General features: G+C 42.9%; 2 protein-coding genes across 3 annotated transcripts; one reads left to right on the forward strand and one right to left on the reverse strand.

The window, feature by feature from the left end:
• Positions 1–2,326: 2,326 nt before the first annotated feature.
• On the reverse strand, positions 2,327–4,232 carry LOC103645051 (uncharacterized). Of its 2 annotated transcripts, XM_020551801.1 has the most exons (3): positions 4,182–4,232; positions 3,262–3,326; positions 2,327–2,923 (listed from the first exon to the last, which is right to left on the reverse strand). In XM_020551801.1, exons 2-3 carry the CDS (start codon positions 3,301–3,303, stop codon positions 2,327–2,329), a joined length of 639 nt encoding a protein of 212 aa, XP_020407390.1. In that variant the 5' UTR covers positions 3,304–3,326; positions 4,182–4,232. The 2 variants fall into 2 exon arrangements, with proteins under 2 accessions (XP_020407390.1, XP_020407389.1); XM_020551800.2 differs by lacking the exon at positions 4,182–4,232 and having other exon boundaries at positions 3,262–3,534.
• A 12,825-nt stretch (positions 4,233–17,057) lies between these two features.
• Positions 17,058–18,078, forward strand: LOC100274773 (uncharacterized). Its single transcript, NM_001365095.1, has one exon. It carries the CDS (start codon positions 17,693–17,695, stop codon positions 17,912–17,914), a length of 222 nt encoding a protein of 73 aa, NP_001352024.1. The 5' UTR covers positions 17,058–17,692; the 3' UTR covers positions 17,915–18,078.
• The last annotated feature ends 531 nt before the right edge of the window (positions 18,079–18,609 follow it).

An 18,609-nucleotide genomic window follows, 5' to 3' on the forward strand; every position in this document is an offset into this window, starting at 1 on the left:
AGTGGGTAAGGTGAGTGCCACCGCATTACTATAGTTGAGGTCGATATTGAAAGAAACAAGGCACCAGAACACTGGTGGTTGTGGTGAGCTAAAGGAAGGGTGCAAGAGTTAGTTGTCTAGTGCACAATTACCTGCTCAGTCCCATGGGGGCGCTACCGCGCTAGCTAGAGAGAAATTGGAGGTGGAAGGCCAAATTGTATGTCCTATTTTTTATTTAATTACTACTAGGCTAGGAGTAATGAAATGAAAACCATAACAAGCAAGATCTGAAACTATATGAGTATGAGGGGGCATGAGTTAAGTGTGCAACCATAATTAAGCTGCACCTAGTGATGGCTTGCAGAAGTTGCACTCACAACTCTGGTGTTGTGTAGTCCAATAACCAAACCATGTGATGCATTAACAGGGTGGTTGGTTTGAGAAATCATTCTATCTAAGTTGAGATGGCGCATCATGAGTCCATTCTTCAAATTTGGTGGGATGATCTCATTCCCCATGTTAGTACTGACTAACTAACTGTGAGGAATGAGGTGGTGATGAATTAACTCATTCCATTCCATAAACCAAACAAAAAATGAGGAGTGAGAAGTTGATGGACTAGCTTATTAATTTCTCAAACCACACATCCTAAATCATGGTACTAAGAAGTACATTCTAGAGATAGATGGCTATACATATCCGAGAGTCAAAGTAGTTGTTGCTCCATTTATACCCATAGAGCATCGTCCCCGTGCTATATCTAAAACTACAACAAGGTTGTCCAAAGAACCAAACTTATTTTATCACCTATATATATATATATATATATGGTCGTCTAAGGGTTTTTTTAGTTCAGTCATATTGTTATCAGTCTCCAGTCTCCACCAGCTTTGAGCACTGGCCTTGGGAGGCATCAGGAAATTTAACAGTTCACGAAACGGGCATCCAACCCCAAGCTAAACAGATGTTGCCATGCGATACATGACAGCAAGGAGGATGACAAGTGTGCCTTGTGCCATAGGCAAGAAGAGGGGAGCTGCCGGCTACCGCGGGCTTTGCCCTTGCCGTCAAAGCACATAGACTGGTTCGGTGGAACTCGTGTGCTGAGACATTGATAACAACCTTGCAAGAGTTTACCAGTGTGGATATGCTAATATAGTCTGCAAACCAAAAAACAGGCACACATGTGGCTATCACGTGTGATACTTGGTGGATCTTGTTCAATGGCTATGACTTTAGGAAACTTTCCTGGTCCATTTTTTTGCCACCCATTGTGTAAGGGCTTGTTCGGCACCTTGGGAAATTTTCCTGGGCTGGATTTTTTCCACATATGGATTGGGTGAATCCAAGCCTTTCACCCAATCCCTTGTGGGATTAAATCCCTAAACCCAATCAACCTATATTTGTTCGTTTATTCCATATGGTTTATATCCTAAAATCCAATCAGTTTCCACCATCCCGTGACCTCCCACCTCTCACACTTGCTAGAGTAGTGAAAACAAAGAACACTGAAACTGAAACTGCACAGCGACATGAAACTGAAACAACAGCCTTTCAGTTTTCTATTCAGAGGACGCACACCAACATGAAACTGAAACAACAACTTTTCAGTTTTCTATTCAGAGGACGCACACCAACATGAAACTGAAACAACAGCCTTTCGGTTTTCTATTCAGACAATGCACACCAACATGAAACTGCAAACCAAGAGCTCAACGTGACAACCAGAAAAAGGGACATGACAACCAGAAAAGGGACAAAATAACAGGAGGCGACATCTACACAGCTGCTTGGATGAACGACTGTGGACTGTGGTGGACCTTCTATTCCGTGTAGGCATCTAGTGCTAGCTTTCAACTGAACTGAGAAAAGAACCGGTGCAAGAATCAAATGGATGGTCTCGAACGAAGTCAGAGCCTGTCCGTGTTCCACCAGACCTGCCTGCCAGTACCAAACCAAAAGAATGTGAGTTGATAACACAACAATAGATGGATGCATGAAATAAACAGCATGATAATCATTTGATCATGATGACATAAACAGCATGATGATATAATCAGCTACCAAACTGATATGAAACTGATGACACTCTGTTCATGATAATAATTTGAGGTGTTCTTAAGGGCACAGCATGATCAACATAATCAGCTACTAAACTGAACAAAGTACTATGAAACTGACCAAAACTGATTTTGCAGCTAAATTGATCAAAACAGAGTACCAAACTGAACAGCATGATCAACATGACCAGAACAGAGTACAATGCTGAATAGAGAAAATTTTGCAGCCACAGTGGCAGCCATCACTCGAAACAGATAGCCAATCGGAGATATTGGGAATCTTACCTTTAGAGTTTATCCATCTTCCCTCTTAGCCAAAGGAGAGCGACTTCTGGCTCATCATCATTGAAACAAATAAATGTTTCCCTGTAATTTGGTATGTTGAACACCTCAGCTGCTTTGACCTTCTCATCTCTTGTCATATCCATAGTCTTAAGAACAGAAATACACCTCTTGATAGAAAAATCATTATCTTGAGCAACATCCTTTACTTTTGCTGATTGTGCAGCCTCATCTGCAACTTGCTTCGTTTTCACATCAAGGTACCTCCCTATCAGCCCTTCTAGTGCATCTTTCCTCACTCTTTTTGTCTCCTTCTCTTGATTGACAGTTGGTGCACCTGACCTTTTAGGTAACCTCTGTTCAACCCTTTCAACAATTACTATATCTTCATCTTGTTCTATTCTTGCATCTTCTTCTGGTTCATTAGTATCTTCATCTTCCACTTCTATGGTTTTTAGTTGCTCTCCATCATTAGAATTTTGTACTGGTTGAGTAGAGGTAATGTTCCAAGTCCCTTGTGCGATGTGACCATCATATAATTCACCCAAGGCATCAAAGAGAGGAAAAGACTTCTTGCGGAACTTCTTAGCTCTAGGAAATGTCTGCAATGTGAACACAAGACCATTTCATAAAACTAGCAGATACTCTTTAGCATGTCTGCAATGAAACTGAAATTGTTCTTTTGAAACAATAAGAACATGCTGCTAAATTCTGGGCTACCAGAAAATTGAAACAACAGTGGTAATTTACTCAGGCACCAAACTGTACTAGTAGCAGCATACTCTTTAGCAGCAGCAGCATGCTGCAAAATATTATGCATCTTTTTCAATACAGTGATAATTTACTGAAATTAAAAGAACTTCTGATATGATTTAAAATCAGTTATTTTAAGAACCTTGCATGACCAACTTCGCTACAAGGTAAAGCATATGCTTCTTACAGTGATAATGTTGTCCCATATCGTTGGTTCAGCAATGATCATGCATCTTTTTTCATTCCAAGAAACTCCACTTTGTTTTCTTGCCTCCTTCAATATCTTGTATTCCCTTTTCAATTCCCTCTCCTTTTCCTGAATTTGGATCTTGTTGAATGTAACATATTCATGCTTCTTGTGGAATTCAGAAACTATTTTATTCCAAGCATCTGGACTCCACCCATTTTGAGCCCTATATGGAGGCATGTTGTGTTCAAACAACAAGTCAACAAGACTCTTCTCCAATTCAACATTCCATGCAGCTCTCTCAACACCACCTAAAATTAAAAATTGAGGCACATATAATCATATAAATGTCAACCATGAACAAATCATGTAAAAGCTTTTATCAAATAAATTTGACATTATTACCGCCACATTTCTTTGTTGTTGCAGCTTTAGGAGAAGCCTTCTTTTGAGCAGCTTTAGATAAAGCTACTATCTTAGGAGAACCTCTGAACATCTTATCTACAATATAGAAATAACACATTTATTTAACATAGAAATATTCACTAATTTCTGCGCTGTTGGTAGTCAGACCACATATGATATGCTATTGTATCTCTTAAGTTATTCCCTTCCAAATTTCCCTCATCATTTCCTTGGTCTCCATCAGGTAGGTTCACAAAAGTTTGTGGATTGATATTTCCTTGATCATTATCTAGCCACCTCTCATCACCATTTAGTGACCGAATCAAGTTATGAAAGACTGCAGTAGCTAAAGGTATTTTTGCTTGGTTTTCCATTTTGTGAAAGGTAGCAACTTTGAGGATTGGAAATCTCTTCTTTATGACACCCAAAGCCCTCTCTACATGATTTCTTAAAACAGCATGGCGATGATTATATAACTCCTTATGATTTTGAGGTCTTCGGTGGCCACGACCAAACTCTTTCAAGTGGTACCTAACCCCACGATAAGGCGCAAGAAAGGAAGTTGTATTGGCATAACCACCATCTACTAGGTAGAACTTCCCGGAAGGTACTTGAAACTTTCCTATAGAATTGGTCATTGCAGATCTGAGAACCATTGAATCTGTTGCTGATCCTTCCCATCCAGCTGACACATAAGTTATGTTAAGGTCAAAATCACACACAACCATCACGTTTTGGCTAAGAGTCCCTTTTCTATTCCTGAATGGTGCGGCTTGATCAGGTGACATTGATACTGGAACATGGGTTCCATCTATTGAACCTATGCAATTCTGCAAAAAAGAAAAAAAGAAACGATCTTCTAAGATCTAATATTGAGGATGTTCTAAGATGGACACATAAGAGTTAAAAGAAGTCACCTTGAAGTATGGATAAAATCGGTTGTCTCCATGAATTTTTGGATGAACTTGATTGGAAGGAGGCTTTAGGAACCGCATGCTAAGGCCAGGGATAACAATGTCGAAGAAATGTTTGATGACACGGTGAAATGTATCATTGCTATGACCAAAAAAGACTTGGAGATCTTCAAATGTCGCATTGTGGCTAATCATGAATAAGAAGAACCCAAGTTTTTCCTCAACTTTGATTTTTGTATCTTTAACCAATCCTTCCATTCTAAGATAGTTGGCCAAGGATTTGAAAATGAAAGGTTCCATTCTAAATGATACCCTGCAGTTCTTGATATGGCCTTCAAGTAGCTCTCGAACCTTTTCCTCCCCGGTCAGCGCTGATGTATGCCTCAGTTTCTTTTTACTACGTCCAAGATAGCCCAAGAGATGTAGGGAAGGGAGAATCAAAAGGAAGAGGTCATCATCATCCTCCTCCCTCCTCCTAATGTGATCTCTATTGCTCATGTCCATAGCAAAACTAAAAGTAGCATCAAGAGACATAAGGAAAACTAATTACTAAAGCTAGTTATGTTGTTCATATAATTCAAATTCTTTAGGTTTTGGCTAGTACCTTGAGAAAATGGGTCAGGCACCAACACCCAGGATGGGGGAGGCTCGTCCTCGCCTACTCTTACTGGAGCAGGGAGAACCTGAAAATAAATAAATTATTGGTTCATATAAACATCAGTAAGAACGGATTATTGTACCTAGAAAATAAAAAGGAGATGCCATTAATACTCTAATATTTAACCCCCATATATATATAACCATATAGTCATAATATCTCTTTTTTTGCAAAAGAATAAGAGAGAAACATATTAAGCAATCATCGTATGGAGAGGTACTAATCATATTAGATAATCATCATGTGGAGAGATACATGAACCATCTGTCTTTTTCATCGTATGAAACTATAGAATCAAACTATGGTCCTAGAGGATAAAATAACAAGCAGGGCTGTTTGAAATGCAACGAAAAAAAGCTGCTGAAGAACTATAGTACAATTCCATGCAGGTGATCTAGTTCGTGTACAAAAAATATGCTGGCTCATTACATGCAGAAAAGAGAATGCAGCTGCTGGCTCATTTCTGCAACACAAGAATGAGAGAATACAATTTAGAAAAGAGGGAAATTCCATGTACTGAACTACTGAAGCCCAGAGATAAGAACTATATATAGTACAATTCCTACCTGAAGTGTACTCCTACTACTCAGGCAGTCAGGCAGCTACACTACCACACCCTGTAGGATTGGGGAAAGAAAAGCAACGATTGTCTTGCAGTTTGCACAAGAGAAGAAGCTGGACGATTGCATTCCATTTTTGCATTTGATTAGCAGTTAGCTTGCTGCCACAAAGCTGCAGAAAGAACGGTTTCCTGCGGAATTCGAGCGTCCGTACTAGCTAACTGCATACGCCTATTGCAGGGGAGAAGCTGACGTTCGCGGTGGAAGAGGCCCTGCCGGCGCGGAAGATGGAGCCCGACGACGAGGCCGAGATGAACGAGGACGAGGACAAGCTGGCCCTGGCAGTGGCCGGCGGGCGCGCGGCGACCTCATCGCGCGCGACCTCGCCCTGCAGCCGCGTCAGGTCGTCGTCTGGTTCCAGAACCGTCGCGCCCGCTGGAAGACCAAGACGCTCGAGCGCCAAATGTGAAAGATAGAGAGAGGGCGTTGAGGACGACGACCTCCAACCGGACAAGGATAGAGAGAGGGGTAGAGAGCAGATGAGAAAGGATCGAACCGGAGAGAAGCTTGCCAGCGGTGTCGACGTTGCCGGCGACGGAGAGGAAGACACCTTGCGCCGCCGCCGCTCCCCTCGGTCACGGCTCCGTGGTTTGTTTCCAGACCCTAGGAGTCATGGCTCCAATCCAGAATCTACTGTCGCAAAAAAAAATCCAGATCCATGGGCTCGAATTCCAGTGGGCTTAACCGAACACCAAAAATGTTGGAACCTGGATTTTTTCATGGGCTTGGAATATAACCTGGATTGGAGCCCAATCCAGCCTCATCCCAGCCTGGATGGGTAGAACCGAACGAAGCCTAATATGGCTTTCTAGTCCGGTCATTAAAAAATCCTGACATGTGAATTGCATATTTTATTATTTGTACATGAATCCCTTTGGCATGAATGATGATGAAATTTCTGTATCGTTTTTTTATCCCTGCTCTTGGATACAAGAGCATATAAGAGTCTATACAAAATGTAACTCTCGATCCCTTCATGTCCGATATCAGACGTGCGGCAGTTATATTTGTTTGAATTAGCAAAGTTTTAAATCAACCCTGCACACTGTAGGAAATTTAGAAATTTTAGCGACTATACTAAGTTTCCGTGACCTCCAAAAAAGCAGCTGAAAATAACCGTATGTTCAGCGGCTATGGTGTGGCCATAGAAAATAAGACAATTTTCGGTGACTATTGCCGGACCATCCAAAATAAGTTTATTGTTTCCATTGGCTATGGCATGGCCATAAAAAATAAGTTTATTATTTTCGGTGGCTATGGCTCATTTGCGATCTAATTTGGCATCAAGGCCATGAAAGATGTGCAAAAAATACCTAGCATTATCTTGTCAGTCTTAACTGATAATAACATCGTATATATTGCATTGTTCCAATTTCTATATTTGTAATGTATCAGACGTGTGTTTCTAGGACAACAACTAGGTTTTAATTTTACTAAATATTATAGTTCATGTTTATACTGAAACCACTGTGTAGCTTGGGCCAATATTTTTTAACTTGAATCACGAAAGCAATGGAGGTGTGCGGATAACCAACAGTGAAGAAAGCATGGAGTGAAGAAAGCATAGAGTGTTTAGGATGATACATTTTATGTTTTAGCATGGAGTCATGAAAGCATCTATGATATGATACATTTTATGTCTTTAGAGGGGAGTTTAAATGCACTAGAGCTAATAGTTAGTGGCTAAAATTAGCTAAAGACATCCAAATACACTAGCTAATAGTTGTACTAAAGAGTAAAAACGAAGGCTCAAACTAACGTTATCATATTGGTTGTCTTATATATTTATTTGTGCACATCATTTATATTCATGTGACTCTATTAGCCCCACAACTAGAGGTGATAATAAATCATGATTCAAATATTTCTTCACGATTCGTTTGAGGCTTTAATTAATTTAGTTTAAAAATAAATAAAAATAGAGTCAGATCCTAACATAATCTGATCTTTAAATTTTATAGTATACTAAGGGGGTGTTTAAATGCGCTAGAGCTAATAGTTAGTTGGCTAAAAATTGCTCATAGAATTAGCTAGCTAACTAATAGCTAGTTAACTAGTAGCTAATTTACTAGTAGCTAATAGTTGAACTATTAGCTATATTGCTTTGATATCTCATCTAATTTTTGTAGTTAACTATTAGTTCTAATGCATTCAAACAACCCCTAAAATTTAGAGCTCATTACCACCCCTACCAACAACACATTTATTGTTTTGCCCTTCCTACCTAGCTACTACATCCACAGAAAAGTCTGCACATTGTACGCGTATGTGTGCAAAATATTTACAATGTTTCTTTTTAAATACCGAAACAGTTTGGAGTTGCTGCCACAGATGCAATGTTACCTCGCTTACTCATCTCTAAATATGAGAAATAATGATCCTCCATCACAAATAACATGTAGCTTTGAGAGGACTGTGGGATTGAGCTGCATTCGAAAATTGACTATGTTGCCATTTATTCCACGGACAGCGATTGTGCACTTTCTCCTGCTCACTGACGGATGTGTTTCTCTTCGGTGCTATTTTCAGCTACTCATATGTCTTCACTTGCTACTTATGTTGTATCCCGAAGGAGTTAATGGGACTAAAAGGGTAAAAATGAAGGCCCAAACTGGCATTATCATATTGGTTGTCTTATATTTTTTTTGCACATTATTTATATTCCTATGACTCTATTAGCTCTAGAACTAGAGGTGGTAATGAACCACGATTCTAATGTTTCTTTACGATTCATTTGAGTTTTTAATTAATTTTAGTTCAAAATGAAAAAGTAGAGTTTGGTCCTAATATAATCTGATCCTTAAATTTTATAATGCAAAATTTAGAGCCTATTACTATCCCTACCCACAACACATTTATTGTTTTGCCCTTCCTACCTACTACATCAACAGAAAAGTTAGTAAAGCCCTATGTACAAAATGTTTCCAATGACTTTACATACTAAATAAGTTTGGAGCTCGCTTTAGCCAACTCATCTCCAAGCATGAGAGATAAAGATCCTCCGTCAAAGAGAACCTGTAGGTTTGAGAGGACTTTGGAATTGGGCTGCATTCGAAAATTGACTATGTTGCCATTTGTACCACGGACAGCGATAGTGCATATTCTCCTGTTCACATGACGGATGTGTTCATCTTCACTGTTGTTTTCAGCTACTCTTCTGTTTTTAGTTGCTACTCTCCTCAACAACTTTTGTGATGTTTCCATGCCCAACAGCGATTTGATCCTCAACAACCTATCCAATCTACTTTCTTAAAACTTTACTTTCTTAAAACTTGACCCCTTTTGAAGCTCTGTCCGCATTCCGCGGGCTTACAGCCACCAGTCGACGCGTGGCCAAGTTGATCGCGGAACCGAAACATTGATCGTGGAACCGAAACATTCATCCAATAGAGCTGTGAGCGCCTGAACGGTTCCGTGTGACCGTGTTCTCCACTTCTCTCCCACACCGTCCCTCTTCTCCTGTGCTCAGCTGCCATGAGCACGCTCTAGGCCTCCTCCTCCTCCGCTCGCTCCTTTCGCCACTGCCCCTTCCGCTGCCAGCCCCTCTCCTCCACCTCCCTCTATTTCCCCCCGGCCACCGCGAGCCCCGCCTCCGTGCATTGGTCCCGGCCACACCGCGAGGAGGTGGAGCAGTGCGAACATGTGGCCGAAACGAAGACCCACCGCCGCTGGGGATGGCCCAGACGCCGCCACGATCCGAGGAGCGAGGATGAGGAGCCCAATGAGGTGGAGCCGCAGGCGGAGGATCCTCGCGAGGAGGAGAACACGGAGGCGGTGCCCGTGCTGTAGGGGAACCGGTCAAGAGCACTGGCAAGGGGAAGAAGCAGAAGAAACACTATGCTTCCTTTGAGTACCACGGCAATAGCTTCGAGATGGTAAGCCTCCTTCTCCTCTGTTTCTCACTTCCAGATCTTCGGCCACAGTGCCGTCGGGGATTTAGAGCCACGGGAGCAGCACTGTCAAAAGTCGCGCGCTGCCACCTCTGCCATTCCCTCTCCTCACCTCCCTTCCAGTCTTCCACCTTGCTTCTCGCAGGCAGCTGAAGCAATCGGAGCAAGCAGAGAGAGGCCGGCTCCTCCCACCCCCAGGCAGCCATGGACGCCCCCGAGGCGAGGAGTAGCGCATCCTCCTCCCCGGAGTTCGAGTTCTGGCCGCTCTACCCCAACCCCGCCGCCTCGCCCTCCTGCGCCGACGAGCTCTTCGCTGGCGGGGTGCTCCTCCCGCTTCCCATCCTCCCACCGAAGCCGGAGTCCAGGAAGAAAGGCAGCGGCATCAGCCAATTCGTGCCCGTCGCGGAGCCGGAGCTGGAGCCGTAGCTAGGGGAAGCATCCCTTCTTGCGACCGTCGCGCCGCCTACGGCCTCGATGACTTCCCCGGTACCGCCAAACGCTAGCGGAGGAGGAGGGTCGAAGCGCTGGACCGACATCTTTTCCAAGAAGCCGGCGCCGGGAGCCCGCTGCCATCACCGTGTCGCTGCGCAGATTACACTATCGCTGGTGTGGTGGGCCACGGCTCCGCGTGGACCCACGCGCAGCTGCAGCGAGCAGAGGATGCGGCCCGCTGCGTGGACATCGTCGCCGAAACCGTCGCCTCACGGCTGCGCACGTCGTCCACAGTTCAATAGAGCCACGGCATGGGCGCCGACCCTGTTCTCGGTCAGTACCTTCTCCCAGCTTCTCCTACACGCCCTGTTCTCTCTTCGCTTTGTGAAGTTGTCTTCTATTTTTGCTATGATAAAATTAAAATGTTGCAAAAGGTTTTGGCTATTTGGTGGCATTGAATGTATTTCAATAACAGAAACATTTTTTATTGTATCTTGAGTGCCCAAATCCTGTAATTTTGATAGCTTGTTGAACACAGGACAACGTGTAACAAAGCATGTAACAGTGTTCTACTGTCATCGAGATTTATAATCTGGGTTGTCTGAACAAACAAGGCAACACCAGCACCTCGCAGTCTAGCAATGTTGACTGTTGCTAGGACAGATACTTTATTTTATTGTACAGCTAACACACTTGGCAGGCTTGAAATTTATCTGTTTATATACAACTTATATCTTATGCCAAGTTTAATGTTTTTTAGACATCCGGCTTGCTAGCCTTAGGATGCAAGCTGCGTGGCTTCGGCTACTGCAGTTGTGTTCCCTTTCAGTACAGGGTTTTGATTCTGGATGACAGATGATGTAGTTTGTTGAGCCCCAAACTAGATGGCCATCCATTTCCTTGATTAAATCATGGCTTGCAACGTGCCAATCCTCAACTAATTGGTGATGCTGTCATCTGTGAGAAACAATACAAAACTTGAGCCATACTTTTTTACTACATTGTTGCCACCAGATCTAAATCGATGCATAGTTTGTATTTTACTTCTTACTTGGCTTTGTATTTTCTAGCTTATCTAGAACATAAGACGCTCTTCCACCGTTCTGGTGCCTCATCAAGTAGTCTGGGAATAAAAAATGTCTATAAAATGTGTTGAGACATTAGCCTTTCATGAAGAGGCCAGCAAACTAATATCAACAATTTGATAAATAGGCTCACGAGAATATTATGCAGCTGATTTAGTTGTTGACATTATGAAACAGAAATCTATGTTGGGTCCATTTTTTACAGAAAAAAAAACTAAATGAAATTGCAGTATAATTCACTTCACATTTTTCAAAGTCTAGATAGCGGTCTGCAGATTAAAGACTCACATACATACAAATAGAGGTGTGGGTTAGAAAGACAGATAAGAATGTGTACAGGTGGTCCTTCATCTTGTGAGCGGTGTTGTCGAGGGTTTAAGCCTGATAAACATGCACTATTGTATCCTACAGTCAAGAAACCAAACCAAATGATCTGCAGCCTTTGCAGCTCGCATCTAGCGCCCGAACACGTCAAAAAAGGAAAATTGACTACAAACTGAGAGAAGGGTAAATTGTCTATAGTCTGCGTCTAGCTCCTTTGCATGATTTCAATCAATATTCACGGGTCTTTCAAATTAAAAGAAGGGAAAACTGTCTACAAAATGGTATATCAGAATCACCCTCTCATAGCAAACAAGGCATTAGCACTTGTTCTCCCACTTGACCATATGATATTCTGATTTCTCATTGGCCCTTTGCCACAAGAGTTTAGCTCTGATTGTGTCCATTTGCTGATGTACCCCTTCCTTTAAACTATACATACATCCTCATGGTATATTTATGAAGGGTCCTAAGATAAGGGTCTGTTAAGATGAGTCTACACCTGATGTCGTATCCTTCCCCTTACATGGCTGCAGCCTCTTCTTTGTTTTATCTACCATTTTACCAAAACAACTAACCCCCACGTGTTTATTTGATAACGGTATCAGTAAATAAGTCATAATATAACGTCCACTTGACAGTTAGGCATATTTGCCACCCTGACCTGTCTTTCTTCTCTACTGATGCATATGTTGAAACAGTTTATTGTTAACCAAAGAGAAGTTTCGGCATCCGATATATACCTGGTGAATTGGCGCTCCAAGTGTTGCTCCTACAATTGATTCCCTTACCCTAGGCTGCATTAGTCTATTCAGACTCGTGGAACCTAACTTACCCTTGTTTGGTTACTCGGAAAAGGTCTTTATGCCAATTTGCACATTGCTTGAAGTAATCATAGTTGGTAGCCTACTCCCGAATATCATATACACACTCGATTGAGTGTTTACAAAAGTGCAATTTCACTAATGGTATGGTGGCAACTTCCCAAACACTGGTATTATGCGGTTGAGTGTTTGGGTTTACTTTTTAAGACCACAAGCAGTGCCTTTATTGGTACAGTGGGTCTGCAAAAAGTGCAGTTTCACTAATGGAATGTATTCAATTTCACAGCGCACATTCATATTGCCAACATGGATGACATGTATGTGCCATGTATGCCTTTGAAATTTCTGATAGTTCTCATCGCCTTTTCAGATTGCATCGCTGTTTTGCTTACAAAAAGAAAATAGCCTACCACTTTTGTATATGTATATATTTTCTTTATTATATATTTGTAGCTGGAAGCTCTTTCTTTTTAGGTGTAAATTCTTTTTTAGTAACCTTTGTGGATACATGAATCTGAAACTCTTGTATATCCTTTTCTCAATATATGTTCTAATAATGTTATCTCAGACTAGCTTGGATCATGGTGCTACGCTTTCGAGAACTACCAGCCAACACCAATGCACCTCGCTTAGGATTGTGCATGTGACCTTTCCTTCTACTCTTATATGGAGTTATTTCTATACCTTAAACCTACCTGGAGGTGCCCTTTTGTATACTTGTTCTAACTAGAGGTTAGCATTATTCCTTATGTCCAGCTAGAAGTGTTGTTTCTGTTTTTTGTGCTAATTGAATATTAGCATACGACCGCTATAGCCCTCAATAGGGCGCTCTTTATTCTAGTACTCTACAAAGCAGAGGGATATATTGTGCGGCAGATGCAAATTGGTCATAAAAATACATGAGTAAATTTATGTGATCCATGGTAAACACAAAAGTAACAAGCTAACCTTGTGCCCGGAAGGAACAATAACAGGTGGTCCGCTGTAATCAGTCATCTAGCCACAAATATGAGGAATTGTTTTTATCATATTGTGAGAGCTATGTATTTGGTTTGTCTCCTATAACCTAGATGGTTTAGCGATGAATAAAGCCTATTTTACGGAATATAGCACTACAAAAAACCACTTTAAATGACAAGAATGAATTTTAGAAAGATAAATTCGTGTAAGTTTCTCGGTAGTGAACAATTATTCAGCCATGAAGCAAAATAAAAACAACATAAAACCAGTCATGTGCTTACAGCTAATGCCCATCCAAAAGCTTCAGTTGACCATTAATGTTTGCAGCTAGGCGGTACCTTATTACCCATCCTGCTAGCCAAATTGTATTTTAGTTCATAGCTTAGTACGTCGGATATGCAGGTTGACAAACACATAGAGAAACTAGAAGCGGGTGTCCATGGGGATGTAGATTGTGGCTAAACTAAGCCATTGGAGAGCTAGCTAGCTCTGAGTCGATCGGAAGCAACAATGATTAAGCTGGAGAAACTTGCGTTGAGGCCCCAAGATGTCATATACATTGGTACAACAGCCATGGTAACAAGACTGCACAAAATATTTTTAGAAGTGCCTCACTTTTTTGGATTGAGGCGGCTACATCAAAATACCATGATAGGAAATTCGTAAACTTTTAGTGGCTAAAACCATCGAAAATAAGTGTTTCCTACCAAAAATAACTTATCTTTAGTGGCTATAGGTTTATTTTCAGTGGCAGTGTGGCACGCTATATGTAGCCAGAGGGTATACTAAATTATGTCCATTCTAGGGTACTGAGTTCATGTGCCTCAGTTGCATATATAGAGATAAAGGTCAAGACACCCCTTCACTCCTCCCTCGCGAAGAACCAATAACTTTGACATAACATGTTTGCTAGTATACACAAGTCTGGAGCATTAAGAGAACAATTATTTCCTCCCTCGTCGAGAGAACCTGTAGGATTAGGCTGCATCAGGGCATTGAATTTTCTTGCCATTTGATCCACCGGTTGGGGCAGGAGTCAGGATTGACCTCATAGAAAGGAGGACGACGATGTTACATTTTGGCATCGAAATGATAGGAATCCAGAGAGATTAGAGCAGAGAGATTAGAAAAGAGGAGGTGGTGGCTATGTTTCTAATAAGTAGAGAAGATAAGACGTGGTCGTTGGACATGGCGGTAGGGTTGGGGCCACCGTATTTTGACTGAGCTTCTTCATAATAGTGGGCCTTGTAATTCATCTACCTCTAGAAATGATTTTTGTTTTCAGATACAGTGTTTGTATAGTTGTCTCAAGAATGCACCAACTAACTTTGAAATTTAATAACTATTTGAGGAGATGGATATATTTTAAGCCGCTTGTATTAATAAAATGGGTTGGTTCCTAAAATTGGTTTTTTAGCGGTGCCAAGTATATTGTGTTGATGGTATATAGAAGATAAAAACAAATCATTTTTTCAGGGAGAGGTGTTTATTTCGGCTACGTGGTCAAATGATTCTTAATTTGTTGTGTGCTAACTCAAGGTGGTTCTATGGGGAACCTTTAGATCAGGTCATCTTATCTTTACTACTCTATTAAGAGTGTAAGGAATGCGTCCACGTCTCAAACCTCTACCATGCGCCTACTATGTCCCCCTCCCACGCTCGCAAATGGAACTAGGCTCCCAGCCCACGGATCTCGCCGACACCCGCGCAGTGACCCAACCCCCGCCATCCCCGCCGTGATAGCCGCCTCTCCCAAACGCCCCCCTCTCCCTAACCTCGGCGCGATGCCTGCCTAGCTCCCGTCCACCATGTGATGCCTACCCCCAATGACCGCCCACGAGAGTTAGTCGGCGCTTGGTGCGATTCACCCCACCCATGGTCAGGGTCCCTCCTTCCCCAACCAAGCCGTGTCGCCCCCCATCGTCGTCGTCCTCAACCTCCACCATCTCATCGCTCTCGCACTCCCTGTATAATGATGAAGCGCCATGGCACGCGCTTGTGTGGCGGTCGAGGCGGAGGCACCCGCGACCCGCGTTGACTCCGAGGAGGAGCGCGTCGCCTCCTTGAGATCTAGGAGGTCGAGGTGGCTGCAGAGTTCGAGCATGTGCCTCTCCGATGACGACCTTGAGGAGGTGCCATGGCTTCAAATTAAAAATTATGGTCTAAGGTGAGCTTCAACAAAACAAAATGAGAGTCACAAGTATATAATACTCCCTCCATACCAAATTAAAAATTATTTTAGTTAATTAATGAATTCATATAATATTTGATGTATGTGTTTTATACATGCATGTGCAATGAGCAGTTGCCTAGGGAATTTTGTTAAAAAATATTTTGGCACGCGACAAGCTCACGACGGTCGTGCCTTTGTCTACTTTGATATTAAATTTATTTTTATAGAAATGATCGTGTGTCGCCCAGCCATCGAATCCATGCAACCAATAATATCAAATATCAAATGTGTTATGTACCGTCGCAATGCACGTACATTGCACTATGGCTTCTTCTCTCTGACCATTCTTTGTTAGTTTGGCCGTGTTTTTAAATCCAAAGATAGTTAGCATACATTCTGTAATTTAAAAAATAGAAATACAAAACCTGGCTTCTCTGTACCCACGTGGGATATATAAGGACACATTCACACATATGTGTGTTGCTGCAATAAGCAAGCAATAGCAGTGCACTTGTCGCAACTCCTGCCATTTTCATTCTCTGTTCTACCATTCCCATCATGAATTCCACGTTCTGCACACTCCAATCCGCGCGCTGTAGATATCAGGAAGATAGAACATATGCAACAAGGGTAGAGACTCTTGCAAGAGCACTTGACCGCAATTGCTTCTTTTGTTATTCTCATCATTCCCTGTTCTGCACACTCCAATCCGCGCGCTGCAGATATCAGGAAGATAGAACATATGTAACAAGGGTAGAGACTCTGGCAAGAGTCATTCTTCACACTCCTGCAATAAGCCAGCAATAGCAGTGCACTTGTCCTTACGCGTAAGGCTGCAGATATCAGGAAGATAGAACATATGCAGCAAGAGTAGAGACTCCGGCAAGAGAGCACTTGACCGCAATGTGTGTTGCTGCAATAAGCAAGCAATAGCATATCTTGAATTCCACGTTCTGCACACTCTAATCCGCGTGCTGGAGATATCAGGAAGATAGAACATATGCAACAAGGGTAGACTCTCGCAAGACAGAACTTGACCGCAATTGCTTCTTTTGAAGCAACACATCTTATAAGTTGATACCGCAATTGTTGATTGGTCAGTATGGTACTATATTTTGCAAGCCGTGACGATGACGGTAGCCCGCAACTTATTTGGTGTGTCCCACGTCGCATGCCTAGCAGGCCGCATGTCTCTAGCCCTGGCCCAGCCTGTCGTTCGAGTCCCCCTCTGTCGCTCTCCCTGTCCAGCGGGCCTCCCTCCACCTCTCCCTACAAGCGCTCCCTCGCATCGGTCTCCCGAGACAAAAAAAAAATTGCTGCAGGTCGGCTGCAAACTAATGTTATCTGCTGCAGCAATAACACAACTAAAACGTTACCTAGTTTGCAGCCCTTTACAAAAAGAAAGATAGAATCCACCTGCAGGTCCAGCAGGTAACGTTTTAGTTGTGTTATTGCTGCTGCGCCTCCTTTTTGTGAGGGGCTACAAACATTCTGGTTTACAGTCGGTATGCAGCAAATTTTTTTCCCCTAGACACGGCGATGCCTTCCTCCTCGCAACCGCTGCGCCATCTTCGGTCCACGCCCGCAAGCTCCCTCTCCACGACCTCCACTCCGCCAGCTCTGCTCCTCCTTGCTCTCTAGCACGCACGCTTGGAGGCCGTGGAGGTCGACGATGGAGGCGTCGTCCAGAAGAGGAAAGTTTGGGGGAAGCGTGCTTGGAGGTCGACACCGTAGCTCTAGCTTCGTGCGAAGGGGCTCCAAGCCAGCCCAGATCCGTGTCCAGGCTGTGGCGGCGATGACCGAGGACCTGATCCGCGTCCAGGCTACGGCGGCGATGGCGAAGGACTCAATCTGTGTCCAGACCAAGGTCGCGGTGGCGACGAAGGTGAAGGCCGAGGTGGAGGTGAAGAGCGATGCTTCCTCTCTCTGTCTTGGGGTGGGGATGACAGATGAGAGTGGGGTGCTGTGGTGGCTCATCGACATCAGCCGTTGGCGCCCTTCCCCTGCCTAGTTCGACGTTGTAGCCTCCCTCCTACTACATCACGAGGGCACCACCACCATCTCCAGGTACCGTGCCGATGGAGGAAAGGAGAAACAAGTTGCAAGGTATTTTGAAGGTACCTAAAAGGTTCGGGCAGGATGAGATGAGATGGGCAGGATGACCATGTTGGATGAAGAGAAGACTGGGCTGACGCAGCTCGAGGGGAAGCACACCAGGTTCATCATCAATAGTGACGACGAGATCGGACGAGAGGAGGTGGCAGATGCGACTGAGACGAGGGCGGAGCTTGGCGCACTGATGCCTAGGGGGCTGCTGCTGCCGGAGGGGAGGCACCTGCGCTTCCACAACGACGAGGATGACGAGGAATAAGAATGTTCATATTCAGATTGGGTATCGACAGTGGTTGTTTTTCCTTTCACCAGCCAAAATTCCTTTTGGGGGCCTCTATTTCTACAATTTGGTTATGTATTATGTCCCCATTCTTCAGAGAACAAATAACTCCTTTACCAATACAAAAAAAGGTCCTGACCAAAGAGATAGTGTATCATTTCGTTTTCTGTACTATTAAACTTGCAGTTTTTTTTTTGTCTATGCTTTCTCCAATGAAATCTACAGTATTTTGTTTTGTGTTTTATCCAAAATGTCATGAAGATTGTAATTATTAATCATTCATTGTTGCTTGCAGAGACTGCGTCTAACAATTTCAAGTGGTTTGTGATGTTGAAGCTTTGATTAAGCAAGTTGTTTCTGTTCACTTTATATTAAGGTTCAAATCTGAACGTTATCTAGGACATTCCAGCTTAATTGCCTATCAGTAAAGTATACTCATATAACCAATCCAAATTTAACAGGATCGTAAGTGAATGCCACAATAGGCTTCCCATCAGAATCAACTAGGCATAGAATTTGGACCAAAGTAAAATAGCTTTCAGGCATGATAGAAGATTATATCAAATTCCTCTCCTGTCTAGCATATTTTGTGTTCAAGCAATGCAGTACTCCCTCCGTTTTTCTTTTTATTTGTCGCTGGATAGTGCAATTTTACACTATCCAGCGACAAATAA

The sequence above is a fragment of the Zea mays genome, chromosome 4, assembly GCF_902167145.1.
Source record: "Zea mays cultivar B73 chromosome 4, Zm-B73-REFERENCE-NAM-5.0, whole genome shotgun sequence".
Taxonomy (NCBI): Eukaryota; Viridiplantae; Streptophyta; class Magnoliopsida; order Poales; family Poaceae; genus Zea; species Zea mays.

Bases quoted from the DNA above. Each gene is read 5' to 3' on its own strand.
- LOC103645051 (XM_020551800.2), bottom strand. From the start codon at position 3,501: ATGCCTCCATATAGGGCTCAAAATGGGTGGAGTCCAGATGCTTGGAAT. The intron at 2,924-3,261 runs GTAAGAAGCATA...TTCACATTGCAG, and splicing joins TATGGGACAACATTATCACT to ACATTTCCTAGAGCTAAGAA.
- LOC100274773 (NM_001365095.1), top strand. From the start codon at position 17,693: ATGGGCAGGATGACCATGTTGGATGAAGAGAAGACTGGGCTGACGCAG.